Genomic DNA, 16,499 nt, shown 5'->3' with positions numbered 1-16,499 from the left:
TGCTTTTACAATCTAATACATATCGCACGGTGCATCAAATATGAAACCTACGTACAAATAATATATGTAACAAAACATTCACAGTTCATATTTCATTTAATAATTCTAATGAGCATTCATAATCGTACATACATACAATAAGAAAAACAGAGTAAACATCTATAGAAATAGAAACAAGATTGGGATTTCATTTATTATGTCACTATAACTGTAACTGTAATCTGTACGTTCAGTAGAGTATGTCAAATATACAAAATAATGACAATTTATCTCCCAACTAAATGGAACATCACGATATATAATGCCTCGAATACGATCTACTAATGTCACCTTCTTCTCAATAATAAGGTCTTCGAGGATTGTTCTAAAAATAAAAGGAAGAAAAATAAACATTTGATTAGTGGTTAAGTATATGAAACATAACTTTGGTATTGCGAAATTTGTTAGATGTTTGACAAAATTACCAAAGGATTAGGCCTAAATCTGTAGGCAAGCATCATTCTCTTTCTGTAGGCATCGAATTCATCGTCGTCCCTGGATACACCATCCGGTCTTTCGGAACCTAAACCAGCACTGTCGAATCTATTGGTTGCTCTATAGAAAAATGAGAAATGTCGGTACAACATCGAAGATATTGGTATTAATAAATGAAGTAGGAAATGGTCACAGATAGATCAAATAAAATGCTAAGGAAATTCAATAATACGGTAAACTTCTATCATAAAAATAATTCACATATATTATATGTTTATATGTGAAATCAACGCGAATATAATAAGTACAATCAGTCAGGAACTACTTACTTATTAATAGGTTCGATGCGACCATTGCCTTCGCTACCTAATCCTTGTCCTTCGCTCCAACCAAGTTTTTGTAGCATCTGAAATCCTAAAGAATTGCAAACTTCGTTAATTTGGTTGTCAAACATAACTTACTGACAAAAAGATACATATATATTTTAATATATGTAAATACATGGACGCGCAAAGAAAGGCAGGCTACGTACCGATGTTATCTTCTTTTAGTTTGTACTCCTTGTAATCGCTAAGGTCAGGTTCCTTCCCTTGCTTAACTGCGTTATATTGTTCCATAAATTTTTTAAGTTCATCCGGTGGCAAGAAATCACCAATATGATGCTTTCCTTCTGCTTGGGCCGTCAATTCTTCAGCCCACATTTGAGTAGCCTCCATTTCGGCAGATCTGAGTTTGTGTTCCCAAGTACCACCTTCCGTCTCTTCGTCACTGTCGTATTCGTATTTGTGCTTACCCTGTGCTTCTAAACGTCTTACTTCTTCTCTTTTTCTTAATAAGTTTTGGTAGAGAAGATTTATCTGAATGAAAGTTAGAATAAACGGTGAGTGAGTTGGCAGAAATTACACATAGTTGAATTAACAAAGTACTAAGCTTGATCTTAATCTTAAATCTTAAATGAACGCTTGAAATAAAACAATTTTAAAATAAACAATCTTGTCACCTTGTAATGATCTTCGGCTTTTTTCCATTGCTCTTCAGTGAGATCTAACGTCCCAAAAGTTTGCCGTGCATATTGTATCAAGGCTGGATCGTTCCTTGATATTTTAGTTAACATAGGGTTCTTTGTTTCTGTACGTTGCACTTTTGGTGATGGAATTATAACAGCCGGTTGTCCAATTTGTCCAGGAATCGCGATACCTGGCTGTGAAAAGCCACTACTACTTTGCTGTTTATTATGGCTGGTTAACGTGTTCATTTCTGCTACAGGCACCTTATTATCTGGATCACCCCATCGGCTACGTCTTTTTCGTTTACGTTCTTCCTTGTTGTCTTCCTTTGATCGATCTGTAGAATTGTTATCGCTCTCTCTCTCTCGTTTCTTTTCTGTTTAATGTACAAATAATTATAATCAATAATGGTAGATGATGACACGATGCAAAAATAAATATACATTATATATACCTTGTGGTGAAACATGCTTGTTAGAGGAAGGACCTTGATCGCTATCGTCATTATCGCTGAGAGCTTCTTCCGGACAATAGAGTTCCGCGCCGGTGTTTTTATTTTCCTTAACGGATTTTTCGGTGCGAAATTTTGCCACCAATCCCCTGTACTGCATATAGGCTGCACTTTGCTTTTGGTGCAGAAACCTTGATTAAAACAAAACTTAAAACTTCTGACGAGTAACATAGTCTCCTAAATTAAATTCCTTTAGATTAAAAGAGACACAATAAAGAGGGAAAAAAATAAAAGAAAAAAAAAAAAGAATAAGAAGAAAGAATAGAAGATAACAGGTGTTTTATAAGAAAACAGCTCGTATATTCGTATGTTCGTCCAATATGTCACGCCTTTGATTCGACAATTACATTGAAGAATTTAGGTATTGTCTTTATTTTATAAAAGAAATATTTTATAAACTAATTAGGGGAACATACTCTAACGTATGTTGTTTTACAGAGGATAAAATAGTAATTATAAATAATTGTAAATAAGAAATGAAGGAAGACATTCACGTTTTGGACGCACGATATATGTATGATTAGAAAACTTATTGGTCAAATTTTAATTACAATTTCACGTATCGTTATTATCAAATATTATCGATAAGATTTCGCTACTTGATTAAAAAGGAAGTAGAGAATGGAGAAGTGATACAGACAAAGCAAGCATCGTAATACATTACACCTAGATGCTGTATCTAGTGCTTGAAATAGAGCAATGTTGTACAAAAAAGACGAACGAACGATACGTAAGGTGAAATAAAGAAAATGTGATATGTGCAAACGCTACACGTATAAAGACACTATAGATGGGGGACCAGAGAGGACAGTAGTTACCATAATTTAGGATCTTGGGCATTCTTCTCTCGTGCTTCTTGTTCGATTTCATCCCCACAGTCAGCGACGATGCGTGCCAGCTGCTCAGCCTCTACGGGACACACTTAGAAGCCTTTGTCAGACATGCGTAACAACGCTAAAAACTCTGGATTTTGTTTTTGTTTCTGTAGTGTAGAACACGTATTCGTCTACACGAATGATCAGCACGAATTTGCTTTTTGCAAGTTTCGTATTCGCCCACGCGTCTTGTATTCGGCGTATCGCGCGCGCGCATACGCATACGCACGCACACTTACATATTCTGGACTGCGCGAACAAGTAATCCATTTTACAGGAAATAACTTGTTCTTCGTAAATATAAACACGCGGCGATACGTCGAAACGAAGAAATAAATGAAAATAATCGACATATCGTACCTAGCTGTTCAGAGGCTTGTAGATCAGTCAATGGCCTCACTGGTGGTGGCACTTGTACATTAGGTGGTCCCATAGGTACCTGAGCGACTTGATTAGGAAGAGGGTAACTGGTCGACATTAAAGAAAGCGGCGGTCTGGCGTTTGGAATTAAGGAAGGGGGTGGTACATTCGGAGGTGGAATATTAAGATTGGGCGCTGGAATTGAATTCATATTCGAGGCAACATTGTGAACTGGTGGTGGAGCGGACATCATCACAGATGGTATTACATTTGGCGGTGGGACGTTTGGGACATTTGGCACGTTTGATGCATTCGGTACACTGACCACGATTGTCTGCGTAGCCGGAATCGACATTATGCTTGGTGGCATTTGTGTCATTGTCGGTAACATATTAGGAGGAGGAATGTTTGGAGGTGGTAAGTTCATAGGTTGTAATGGTGTAGGAGGTGGTACACCGCATTGCTGTCCGGTTGAAGCTAAGTGTCGTCGCGTACTCGATTCTGATGACACCAATAATGTGGACGATAACGAAGATAATGACAAAGAAGTTGATGGCGATGATGACGGTAACGACGACGACGACGACGACGACGACGACGTCGATGACGACGACGACGACGAGGAGGAGGAGATGGAGGAAGAGGACGACAACGACGACGACGATGACGACGACGACGACGACGACGACGAGGATGACGAGGACGACGACGGCGGCGGCGGCGGCAACAATAACGACGACGACGACGGCGGCGGCAGCAACAATGACGGCGATGGCGACAGCGACGACGACGACGACGGCGGCGGCAACAATGACGGCGACGACGACGACGACGACGACGACGATAATAATAATGTCGATGAGGATAATGATGACGATGATGACGAAGAGGACGGTAACAACGATGGCGTCAATGACGATGATAACGATGACGATGACGATGGCGACGGCAATGGAGATTTTAGTAATGAAGGTAGTTGTAGTGTTGTTGATGTCAATGTAAATGAAGAAGAGGAAGAAGAAGAGGAGGAGGAGGAGGAGGAGGAATTGGGGCAACAGGAGATAGCAGAAGAAGTAGAGCAAGAAGATGATAATGAGAGTAATGGCGACGATTGTGGTGGTGGTGGTGGTGGTGGTGATGATAACAGCAATGACGATGTTGGCGACGTTGATGACGTTGGCAACGTTAATGACGATGTAGATAATAAAGATGCTAATGGAACGGTTGAAGGTGGTGGTGGTGGTGGTGGTGGTAAACTTTGTAAATTAGATGGCATTGTCCGAGAAATATGAATATTTGGTGGAGGTACGTTGGTGTTTGGTGGAACAGGTTGCACAGGTATAGGAGGTGGAGGTGGAGGTGGAGGTGGACGGACTGTATGAGGTGATGTTATTGGCATTCTTGGATCTCCAGATTGGTCATCCAGTCTAGGGAAAGTGCTACACATACTTTTCGGAGGAGGCATTTTTGATAAATTTGGAGGAGGTACGTTGGTTGCGATACTTCTCACATTAGGTGATGGTACACCTGTGAGATACGTTATAGGTTGAGATGCAAGGGATGGAACAGCAGATAGATTTCCATTCCGAGAAAGAAACTGTTGATTGCTGTGCTGCATACGTTGATCGTTAGAAGTTACTTGATTAAATGAATGTCTAGCTTCTGGACCTTGAGATGCTGAACGTTTAGTAGGAGACGGACTGGAAGAAGAGTTATGTCTTTTGTCAGAACTCTTTTCCCAATGAGAATCCTCCCGCCTGTGGTCTTTCCTATTTTCCCAGTCTGTATTTCTGTCGTTATTTCTTCTTCGTTCCTTATCCTGTGCACTTTCTTCCATTTTTTCTTCTATCTTCAAAGAAAACATCGTCTCTGTTTTTCCAGTTACCTTATTACTTGCAATTTTTTTAAATTGATCCAAAAAGCTTCCGTCATTAGCAAATAAATTAATGGTTTGAGATATCACTGGCTTGTTTTCGTCTTTTCTGTAATGAAACATAAGACGTAAGATACAGATATGGATATAAGATATTATTAAATCAAAGTACTAAATCAACAGGTGATTATTTACAACTAATAAAAAAAGACTAAAACTATTACTATAATACATAAATATTTCCATAACACTGTCAGCTTGTTATCAGCATTTTGACATCCACACTGCAGTTTTATTCACACATGAAAACTAATTAAGTTAAAGTGTTAGCAGTTAATACGAAAAATTACGAAAAGGGAACAGAAATGTATTCATAATATCGTTCAATCTATTCACGCAATAATAAATATGAAATTATTCTGGAAGTGATATAGCTCTACTTACTTGGAAGAATTCGTTTTATTTTCTATCAAATTCGGAGCTATCGTATTTGTCTTTTTCAAGTTTTCCACAGCTTCTTTTGCTTTTTGCTCTTGCATCTTTGCTTGTATTTCAAGCTTTTTTTGCTGAATAATTTGTTCTTGCTTTGACATTTGTGCAAAACGTTCATTTCGCGATGTTTTCGAAACGAACGGATCAGAACCTTTCACACCACGGTACGCCATATTTATTGTATCGCAGACAACTCCTCAACACATCCAACGATACTTTGACTTGAGATCGACTAATAATTCTGGCAATCGCATCCACGTAGCAGCACTGGCGTATTACTAGCAGCAGCACTGGCGTATTACTGGCAGCAATACTAGCGCAACCAAACGGCAGCCAATTTAACTTAAATGATAACAGAGTTGAACAGCGAATTATGTATGTGCAAACATACTAAAAATTTCGACTAACATTATTATTACGTATGGGATTGGGAAACGAGTTAAGAAACAACGCAATATTGTTGGCTTATATAGATTAACCAATATATTCTTTGGTAATCGATACAATTTAATTAATAATTAGTTAATATTATCAGAAAGGAAATCTGGTATTCTGTTCCAGGTTAATTTTCATTAAATAAGATGATTATTAAAATATAAATTTAAAGTGGATAATAATTTGATAATAATTGATAATCTTTGATAATAATTTAATTGAATTTGCAAATATAAATTTGCTTTTATGGCTATTTTTATAAATTAGAAAACGACACAACTCCCGAATTCTTAAATGGTCTCGATTATAAATCATCTATGTAATTACGCAGGCACGTGTATATAGGTACATACATATATGTATATATGTATTAAAGAATTTAAACGAGTTTTCATTTTAATTAGTCCCTTTAAATATCATGCGAAATAAAATAATTAAAAATAAGTTCGATTTAACATCTTCATGTTGATATTTCTCACGAAAGTCACATAGAGACAACAAATGTGCGTGTACGTAATATCCGGTAATCATCAACTCGTAACTATGGACACCGAAAACTAATTAATCTGATTATGTACATACGTGTATGTATTTCACGTAGGCTTACGAACGATCGCATACAGTGTACGGGTCCAATTCGATGTGCCACATTTTATGCAATTGTACAATTGATTGAAAGAAGGGAGAACATATTATATATATATATATATATATATATATATATATATATATATATATATATACATACATAAACACACATATATACGTATATACATATTATTCTAAATTCAGGTTGACCAAATGGATGGATGTTTAACGGTTCTCACAAAAGAAGTATGTAGTCGAAAAGCAACCAGTGTGTGTGTGTGTGTGTGTAGGAAAGAACGATAACGCATACGGCATTTCTAGACAATTTGTTTATAAAATTATTAACTTTAATAATTCATTCTATATGAAAATTTTTTCTACTTGCTCGGTAATGAATAAATTATACATGTATGTAGCATTCGAATGTTGAAATTGGAGAAACAACTGAACAAGATTTCTACTCACGAAAAAAGATATTATTCGAAAAAGTTGAGTTATTCTGTTGTTTGATCAAAGCTAATTCGAAGCAGCATTTCGTAAAGGAAACAACCTGGGACACTGAATTATATGATTTTACAAGAAACATTGACAAAGCTAAACTTGAAATGACACGTATGTATATATGTATATATGTATGTATTTATGTATGTATGTATGTTTCTACGTAAAGCGGATTATCCGTAACAACATCGTACATTTTTTCAATAGAGTGGGAAATTTTACTTGAAAATGAGAAATCAGACTCGAACCAATTTTTGCGAAGTATTGAATTAAATTGGGAAAGAACGAAACTCGCAAGGAAGAATATTCAAGAAAGTTTGAAACAAAAGATAAAAATGCGAACGTAAGTAACTTTTTATTCTTTCTTGTCAAGCAAATCGAAAATAAGCTAAAAAACATTATTGTTTCATAGTATCTGAAATACGTGTTGTAATGTATACCTAATGTAATGTATACCTAATACCCAGTTTACTATATTATACTTAATATATCAATTATAGAAATGAATATCTATACATACGTGTATGTATACGTATACAATATATTCTGCAAGAATCTTACAATTATATTAATACGAAGTAAATATTTTAGAGCCAAATTTTCGTCGAAGTTGTCCGCTACAAATTTAAGGAATGAAGTACGAAAAAGATCTGTGGAAGTAGAAGTTGAGTGGTTCGATCTTCGTTTGAAATCTCTTGACGGAATATGTTATTTGAGAATGAACGATTTATGCAATGAACGGTAAAGAAGAAACTTCTTATTATTATCGTTATCGCCATTCTTATTATTATCGTTATTTTTATCATGTCTTTTATAAATGATTGTATGATGAACATTAGTTACACTTAATAATATAATGCAATGGCACGCAGTTATAAAGCGAGAAGACGATGTTTGGATCAATTTGAAAAATACGACAGGAATATCGGATCGCTTTATGTGTATAAACTTAGTCTTCGAATCAGACAGAATCTGTTGAACGAAGAATATGCCATTCTTCAGGTCTGTACAATCTGTCTTTATATCTATTTATTACATATTATCGTCTGCGTTATCAAAATATCTGTGCTGGTTCGAAAGATTGTCAAAAATGAAACATTTAGAAAGTCATCCAAGCATACATGTACGATTACAGGATCACCTTGTTGCTCAACGTAGTTTATATAAACGATTAAAGGAGGAAAGCGAGTTAGACGTAAAGAGAGCTTTCTTAGCGAACGTAGAATATTTTCGTGCAAATCATGCAGCAAGAATCATTCAACGAAATTGGAAATTATATTGTGCGCGTATGTCTTGGAAAAAAAGGAAAAGTAGAAGATTGACGCAAAATTGAATAGATTCCTATATTTCCAGCCCAAGATATACAATTATCTTCTTATATTACGAATATAACTGATGTATGGTATTATTGAGCGAGAGAGATATTAAAGAAAGTAAAATAAGCGATATATGCATATGGTGACATTTTATAATAAAAATATTCGTTCATCTAAGATAAAATTCAATTAAAAGGGATTTTTCGAATAGTTGTTTAATCCAATTCACGACGAATAAATTTCATATAATCGTCATTTCATATTTAGAGATAAACGACCGTTACGATATCTCGATAATCTCGATTATCTTTTTCTGTCTAGCAAACGAATACTATTCTTTGCAATAAGTACTTATGGTAAATATCTATTGCACAAGAGTAATTTTAATGATACAGAGAATAAAACAGAAAATGGTTAAATATCTAACAATATTGATCTTCTACTATGTTTAGAAATCTCTCTTTCTCTCTCTCTCTCTCTCTCTCTCCCTCCCCTCCTCCCCCGCCCCTCTCCCCCTCGCACCATCTCTCTCATTCTCACTCTTTCTGTCTTGCTTACTCTCCTTTCCTTTTCACTCCTTCTAGCTTTACCTTTTTCTGTATCGCCTTCTTTTCGCTCACCTTCGCAAGGTTTTTGCCCTTAGGGGGACGGGCGCATCACAGCCATATTTGCATCTCTAAGATACCTACAGAAGAGGAACGACGAAACTATTAAAATATATAACAGGTAAAATATATAAGTTAATTACTTTATACTAATTATATGTAACAGATGTGACGGATGTGGTCTCGTTTCAACGATTAATAGTTTCCATTCTATATGAATTTGAAGATGCTTCTAATATATCTGTGTCTTTTAAAATAAAACTGTGTCTCTATTAACGTGCTTAATATTACACTCCTCGCTAAAAAGATAGCCCAGGTGTGCTATCTTTAATTTCTCAATGACGCGTGTAGAGTTTATCGTCTGTAACGTATAGGTAATATCAAAACATTATGAGCTCAGAATATGCGATGCGTTGAAAATAATCAAAAATATTATGAGGTTTAGTGTGTAACAAAAAAAATTGCTTTATTTTAAGAACGAAATGATAGCACATGTACAATAAGAAAATAATAATCAACATAAATTGTAACTAACAATAATTACTTATCAAACATATATACTTATTTAATAATGGTTACATCCCCCTTTATTTTCTATTACTTCCATTGTACGATTTGGTATCGATTTTTATAGTTTGTGGATATAATTTTGACTTAACGTAACCCATTCGCGTACAATTGCATTTTTTAATTCCTGTACTTGTTGATACTGCTTTCCATTCGCGTATACGCCGTGAACACGTTATGCCCAGCAATTTTCAATAATATTAAGGTCCGAGGAGCGTGCAGGCCACGGCAAAATAGGTATATTATTTTCATTAAAATATGATTGGATTAATCTTGATGTGTGTACAGATGCATTATCTTGTTGAAAGATGTAATCAGGTCGAGAAATGCGTTCTGCATAATTATTTATTTGTTCTTTGATTAAATTTATGTATCGGACACTATTCATTCTCCCATTGATGAACTTGATACATGTCTTGCCGAAATAACCGATGCCGGCCCAAACCATCACGCCCACCCTCCTCCCATTTATCGTCGAATTGCTGACATTGTCTGTTTTCTTATGTCATGAAAATAATATTGGAACCCATCAGGACCATCCAAGTTGAATCTTCTTCGTCTGAAAATAGTACCCTTCTCCGTTTCTTTTTCCAATGCATTCTTTCTGTTGCAAAGCGTAAACCGTTCTACTTTGTGTTTCTTTGTTAACTAAGGTTTCTTTTTCAATTTCAGCCTCTTAATATCTTTGCAGGATAGTAGAACTCGACGAACACTTGAAACACTGGCACTAACACTACATTTTTCCATTATTTGCTTCGTTGTTAACTACGAGTTGGAAGCTACACGCAAAATTGCTCGCTTATCACGATCGGATAACGATGACGGCCGACCAATACGTTTCTTTTTGCCATAATACTCAACATTTTTTAAGAAATTGTGTATTACTTTATGACTTCTTCTTATTACTTTTGATATTTTTGCTACTGATAACTATTGCTGTCTTAGTTCAAGAATTTGCTCTTTTTTTTTTCAGACTCGTTTAATTTTTTTCCACGTCCTATTCTTAGAAATTTATATAATATTGTACTGTAATCTTTACTCGTTGATAGATCATAAACTACTGAGCAATTTCTAAACATATTAACAGAGTGTGCTATCATTTCGTTCTTAGAATAAAACAAATTTTTTCGTTACACACTAAACCTCATAATATCTTTAATTATTTTCAACGAACCGCATATTCTGAGCTCATAATGTTTTGATATTATACGTTACAGACGAGAAACTCTACACGCGTCATTGAGAAATTAAAGATAGCACACATGGGCTATCTTTTTAGCGAGGAGTATATTTGCAATGGAAATGCATAAGTATATGAAAAAAATTGGGAGTAAGTAGAAAGGACAAATAGAAAAATCGTAGGTTTATTCTCAAATTGAACAAGGAAGAAAGAGGAAAAGTGTGGAAATATGAAAGGTAAATATGAAATTGAATAGAGCGAAGTAGTGTGAGAAAGGGGGTAATAAACCGTACAACTAGAAGGCAAGTACGTAGTTAATAGTCGCGTGGAGGTCGACGCATGCTCCGAAACGTTTCCCCGGGGTGATATTCAGTCAGGCAAACTGAGCCAGTAGCCGAGGCTGACACTGCTGGCAGACGTTCGATCGTTACGCGGCGAATCAGTGTTGGTCGGTGGTCGGGCGTACCGCGTAGCACAATTTGGACATGCGTATCGGTCGTTATCGTTCGTATCCACGTATGATCTCTTCTTTCGGAGATATATATATCTTGTAACAGTAACGGTAACGGCAATTCTGACATTTAGTTTATACGGAAATATTAATATTCTGCTTTTTCACGGGAGGGAAGAATAAAAGAAGGAAGAAGTAAGAGGGTGAGAGGGCGGGAGGGAGGGAGGGAGGAAGGGGAAAGAGGGAGAGGGAGGGAGAGAGAGAGAGAGAGAGAGAGAGAGAGAGGCAGGGAGCTAAACGTGAACAAAAACAGGATGTCGAAACTCCAGTTGTACTAAAATCAAGTAAATCCTCGCAGAAAACTCGGATTAATTGATTAAGACGGACTTCGACTTTGGAAAGGTTGAAAGGAAATCGATTCGAGCAAGGTGGAAAGAATACATCATGACATTGAATAGTCGGCACTCGGTCTCCCTTGTAGAACGAATGCGCACCACCTGTAGCTCGATATCTACATATGCCCAAAAGGTCAATCGCCTTTTCTTCGAGTTTCTCCGTAGATGTAAGTAAAACGGGTATTATCTGTGCTTTTCCATTTTCTTGTCCGTTCTGAGAACAATATACGATACATGTACATATACAATTCCGTTGAACAACTGTTAGTATGGTGCTACCAACATCTCCTATGTACCCAGCCTGTATTATGCCAGTCATGAGCAGTTTTTTCATTTCGCAATAACATCTTTTAAGAAGAATAATCGACTACGATTATTTGTGAACCTGAAAAAATAACAGTCAAATTGGATATGATTTAAATTGTGCTCGTATTATCGACGAGTCGTACTATTTGCATTATTCTGTATTATGTTAAATTAAATATTAAATATAAGACAATTGTGAGCTAGCAGCCGCAACATTGGTAGCGTTGTAACCGTTGTATCGATACGAAAGTCTGTATATGTAATTTCTGTTCCTAACGAAATTATTTGAGAAAGGAAAGAAGAAAAAGAAAGATATATACTCGTTCGCAGTTTCAACAGAATGAATATTTCACTGAAATATTCTAAGAATATCACTGGTCAAAATTAATCAGATTCGAACCCATCAACGTAGAAATTATGACTGAAGAAATGAACAATACCGTTTCTTGTAAATGGACTATGGAGGAACGAGAAAAGATGTTAACTACTGGGACGCTAGAACAACAGAGAGAAGCTTTCAAAGATGACGAAGAGCTAATGAGAGAAACGAGCAAGTTTGTGAGCGAAGTTATACAAACGGCGATCACGGAAGCATCAAAAAGGAAGGTGTTGACGGAGGCGAGTGACACGCAAATTTTTTGTTCGTCGACTTTCAAACAGACGCTGTCGAACGTAATTATTCATTGAGAATTTCATGTTTCAGAAAGCTGTCAGTGAAGGTAAGCCTTATAGTATGATATAAAAAAGGAATTCTACGTACTTGGCATCATAATCGATAGAAAGGCATGACGAGAAAGATATGTCTGCAAGCTTATTTTCATTCATCGCTTGTTCCCTAGTTCCAGTAAAAGAAACAGAATATTTGTTTGTGTAGGAAGTAGACTGAAGGGTATCGGTAGCGTCGCTGGTTGGAATCATCGTGCCCGTGGATTCTGCAGTCGAATACTGAACGCGCTCTGTCCATGCTTCACTAGCAACGGTAAATCGTAGGGCGTATCGAATCTGGCCAATGTTCAAACATCGTAGCTTTGCATCGCTCTTGTAGCGACTCATTTCGTTAATTTGATCGTCAAGCTGATTGATCGCACGAAACTTTCGTATACACTACCGTTCATAAGTATCGGAACGCTTGCTTCTTTACGATAGAACGAGGATCTACATTATTCTTTATAATGATAACCTTATTTTTCACGATCGTTAGAATTATATGTATGTGGTGTTATGTCGTGGAATATCTCGACGCGGTGAAATTTATCGTTTAAAGATAATGTGCAATTTATCCTCCAATCTTCAAGAATGTAGTTTACAGACCTATTTGACTGTAATGCAATGTGCTATTGGTAAGTTATCTAAATTTGTAATCCGTTGATTCCGTAAGTACCTACAAACTACTATTTCTAGGCATTAATTTACTTCTATTCGTGAACTTCTACTCGTATTTGTACGATTCGGTTGAATACATATGTGCGTACTATATCGTTACTGCGAAAAATATATTACTATCAAAGCGTCGATCGGTCGAATATTTATGAATGGTAGTGTATGTGTTATTTACGGTAGTAGATGATTTCATGTTCGAGGACGGAACGAAAACTTTTGATAATTATTTACACGTACTATCGCCTCACAGATTTCGATGATTTTCCAATATATTGTGGAAATCAACATTTTCATCGATTTTCCCGATGAGTATTACCCCCGCTCGATCTTTCGAGTTTCCGATACATCCATGAAAATATTTCTCTCGTTTTTACTCTGATGTGCATCGGACGCCATTTAAATTTGGATTGGGCTTGTCGATGTCGATGCACGAGCCGCGATGAGTTTACATGTATCTCACATTTCGATTTGTAAACGCAGGGAGATAAGAAGGAAATGCAACTTGGCTTAGCTATTCCAGCGAGATGAGGGACGATTTTTAGTTGGGTTTATAGCTCTAGTAATATTAAGACCTATTTAAAGTACCTAACTCAAATCTAACCAAATACAGATGATCAAGCTGTCATCAAGCAATTAATGAATTTTGATCTGATTTCGATTAATTTACGTTAAGTTTCACTTTAATTTCAAAGTAACGTCAGAATAAAAATTTGAAAAATATTTTGATGGGTATCTCGGAAATAAAGACCGAGCGGGGATTATATGTACAGGAAAAGTTGTTCAAAATATTGATTTCGATTTCTACAACATATTCGAAAATCATCGAAATCGGTGAGGTGACAGTACTTGTAAATAATTTTTCTATCGCTAATTTAAACATTACTATTCCAAGTTGCGAATAAATTCAAGAATTAAAATTCAGATACTGTACCGACCGGATAGCCTTTTTTTCATTTATTTCTTTATCTCGCGTCCTTTGAATACCGTTGTACGATTCAACGAAAAAAGAAAAAAAAATGTTCTTCGGAGAATGATATGCTTTAAACCAAAGTAGAGTAAGAACAAGGTGAACTGTACGCTAAGATGATGGCGATGGAGGCAAGAAAAGAAAAAAAAAAGAAAGAAGAAATACACGTTCATTATAATTATATCGATCAGGTTGATCGATATGCATTTCGAATTTGAACATTACTCGATATTAGGGAATATTACAAGTACAAGAAATTCATACTACGAATAACATGAATCGGGGAAATTTGTTTCCATGTAATATTTAATAAATCTCCGATTTTATAGAAAAATGTATGCATTATATGTACTTACTTACTTACTTACTTACATACGTATTATCAAGTTCGACGAGAAACGCGCAATTCAATTCGAGATGTCGAAAGATTTGATACGCAATACTCTAAGAAACGAGATCAAGACGTCCTCGTTCATTTTCATTACTAAGTAACTGATGCATGCCTAACGTTCAACATGCATCTTATCCTCGTATCCTGTAGTCCTCGCAGCTATTACAACAGCGGCCACCAAGATCACCTAGCATGCGTGACAATGCATAATAACGCGCATCATCATCTATCAGACGCGCTCATTAACTCAAACCTGTCCACCGATATATATATATAGTTGTAGTTATGATTACATACATATATATGTAAATACGATGTAATACATATACATCGTGTCGATGGCATCTCGATACTCGTTTCAACGAAAATTCTCTCTGTATCATGCTTTTCTAGTCTTGTAATCGCAGATAAATTTACACAAGTATGTAAATATATGCATATTTTTCCAGATAATTTCCTGTAATTTGTGCATAAAGATTAATTATCAACAAATGTGAAAAGGTGTATCGGGACGCGATAACATTATGCACGTTGTAACCCTTTGGCATAACACATGCTTAACAGAATGTATACTATATATTATATTGTTGGTATACTATATTCGTATATCTATTCTTTCCATAGAATTATTCACCTGGACACCGTACCGATATCGCTTCACGAGACCGTAATCGTTCGCTGTCACCCGGAATTACGGTGCTTTGCCGAGCAACCATTAATCCAATTGATTAAATAATAAACAGCATGAATAACTGTCGTGAACGCCGTCAACTAATGTAATTTAGTGAAGTGCGAGCAACGACAGGTTTTCGATTTTTCGTACTACTGGCTTTGAACAGTTGCACATTGTAGACCTTTTGATTATATAGTATATCTATATTTTATTATATCTATATTACAGTATATCTATACTATATTATTATATTATACATATGTATGTATGTATGTATGTATGTATGTATGTATGTATGTATGTACACGCGCGCGCGCGCGCGCACACACACACACACACAATATGTAATTGAACATACATATGGGCACCAAAACCAGAGTGTGTTAAATTTAAAAAATGCTATTTTACACGTTATAGACATGTTTTTCGTATAAAATTTGTCATTCTTCTGGATAGTAAAAATTTTTTCGTTCGATTTGCTCTTTTCGAAAGTTTGGAAAGTATGAATTAAATACACTCTGGCACTGAAATCCAGATCTGTCTAAGTATTAAGTACGTACGTACAGTTGTATCGAATTATTTTTTATACAACATGATTACACAGAAAAATTAGTGTTCAATGTATTTAGCTTTCTCTTACGATACTGTGTGTCTAATTGATTAACTACTCCCTTGCGTTTCATATATCTAAAAGGTAGTTCCATTGTACAGAATGCAAACAAAAATATTATTAATGTGAGAAAATTTCGTTCGTTGTGCATTAGCTATGTATTTAGATCGACCGTAACCTTTTTATCTGATACTTTAACGTTATTTAAACACGGTTCGATCGATAGAAGGAAGAACGGGATAACGGAAAAACATGCATGTAAACGATGATGATGCGAGCAGAGAGAATAGGTAGACAGAGCGTCAACGATTGATATGTATGTAAAATGTAAATTCGTTTCTCAATTATTTGATGTGGGATCAAAAGTAAAAAAAAGCCTATTGACTGACAATCAAAGATAAACTTAATCTTTATAATGATACGTAGCTAAACTATCCAAAAATAATAAAATAACGTGCTAAATATGTGTATGTTTGTGAATATGTATGCATATGTATGTGTAAACAGGATATATGACTCTAACTTGTATGTATGTATAATAG

General features: G+C 35.7%; 3 protein-coding genes across 5 annotated transcripts; 2 read left to right on the top strand and 1 right to left on the bottom strand.

Moving 5' to 3' along the window:
* Positions 1-192: 192 nt before the first annotated feature.
* On the bottom strand, positions 193-5,854 carry LOC138189594 (uncharacterized). 2 transcript variants are annotated; one of them, XM_069131646.1, is made up of 9 exons: positions 5,545-5,854; positions 3,228-5,209; positions 2,811-2,913; positions 1,936-2,123; positions 1,475-1,857; positions 1,007-1,331; positions 804-888; positions 465-594; positions 193-364 (listed from the first exon to the last, which is right to left on the bottom strand). In XM_069131646.1, the coding sequence occupies exons 1-9, from the start codon at positions 5,763-5,765 to the stop codon at positions 338-340; spliced, it is 3,444 nt and encodes a 1,147-aa protein (XP_068987747.1). In that variant the 5' UTR covers positions 5,766-5,854; the 3' UTR covers positions 193-337. The 2 variants fall into 2 exon arrangements, with proteins under 2 accessions (XP_068987747.1, XP_068987748.1); XM_069131647.1 differs by having other exon boundaries at positions 2,811-2,901.
* Positions 5,855-6,765: 911 nt separating this feature from the next.
* LOC138189607 (uncharacterized) lies at positions 6,766-11,723 on the top strand. Of its 2 annotated transcripts, none has more exons than XR_011176076.1 (6): positions 6,766-6,861; positions 7,032-7,227; positions 7,324-7,459; positions 7,708-7,857; positions 7,956-8,118; positions 11,594-11,723. XR_011176076.1 is itself a non-coding variant. In XM_069131671.1 (6 exons), the coding sequence occupies exons 1-6, from the start codon at positions 6,829-6,831 to the stop codon at positions 11,609-11,611; spliced, it is 663 nt and encodes a 220-aa protein (XP_068987772.1). In that variant the 5' UTR covers positions 6,766-6,828; the 3' UTR covers positions 11,612-11,723. The 2 variants fall into 2 exon arrangements, 1 of the variants encoding a protein (XP_068987772.1); XM_069131671.1 differs by having other exon boundaries at positions 7,989-8,118.
* On the top strand, positions 11,490-15,817 carry LOC138189610 (uncharacterized). Its single transcript, XM_069131675.1, has 5 exons — positions 11,490-11,797; positions 12,267-12,554; positions 12,640-12,655; positions 12,811-12,915; positions 15,299-15,817. Exons 2-5 carry the CDS (start codon positions 12,354-12,356, stop codon positions 15,343-15,345), a joined length of 369 nt encoding a protein of 122 aa, XP_068987776.1. The 5' UTR covers positions 11,490-11,797; positions 12,267-12,353; the 3' UTR covers positions 15,346-15,817.
* The last annotated feature ends 682 nt before the right edge of the window (positions 15,818-16,499 follow it).

Source organism: Bombus flavifrons, chromosome 2, assembly GCF_040668555.2.
Source record: "Bombus flavifrons isolate JBK064 chromosome 2, iyBomFlav1_principal, whole genome shotgun sequence".
In the NCBI taxonomy this organism is placed as follows: Eukaryota; Metazoa; Arthropoda; class Insecta; order Hymenoptera; family Apidae; genus Bombus; species Bombus flavifrons.
Note: the sequence above shows the minus strand (reverse complement) of the source record. Positions and strands in the feature narration are given on the sequence as shown.

Coding starts and splice junctions, on each gene's coding strand:
- LOC138189607 (XM_069131671.1), top strand. CDS start 6,829: ATGGATGGATGTTTAACGGTTCTCACAAAAGAA. Junction 6,862..7,031: donor TAACGGTTCTCACAAAAGAA/GTATGTAGTCGA, acceptor ACATGTATGTAG/CATTCGAATGTTGAAATTGG. Junction 7,460..7,707: donor CAAAAGATAAAAATGCGAAC/GTAAGTAACTTT, acceptor TAAATATTTTAG/AGCCAAATTTTCGTCGAAGT.
- LOC138189610 (XM_069131675.1), top strand. CDS start 12,354: ATGACTGAAGAAATGAACAATACCGTTTCTTGTAAATGGACTATGGAG. Junction 12,916..15,298: donor TCCATGCTTCACTAGCAACG/GTAAATCGTAGG, acceptor TTCTTTCCATAG/AATTATTCACCTGGACACCG.
- LOC138189594 (XM_069131646.1), bottom strand. CDS start 5,765: ATGGCGTACCGTGGTGTGAAAGGTTCTGATCCGTTCGTTTCGAAAACA. Junction 889..1,006: donor ACTAAAAGAAGATAACATCG/GTACGTAGCCTG, acceptor GCAATTCTTTAG/GATTTCAGATGCTACAAAAA. Junction 595..803: donor CGCATCGAACCTATTAATAA/GTAAGTAGTTCC, acceptor ATTTTTCTATAG/AGCAACCAATAGATTCGACA.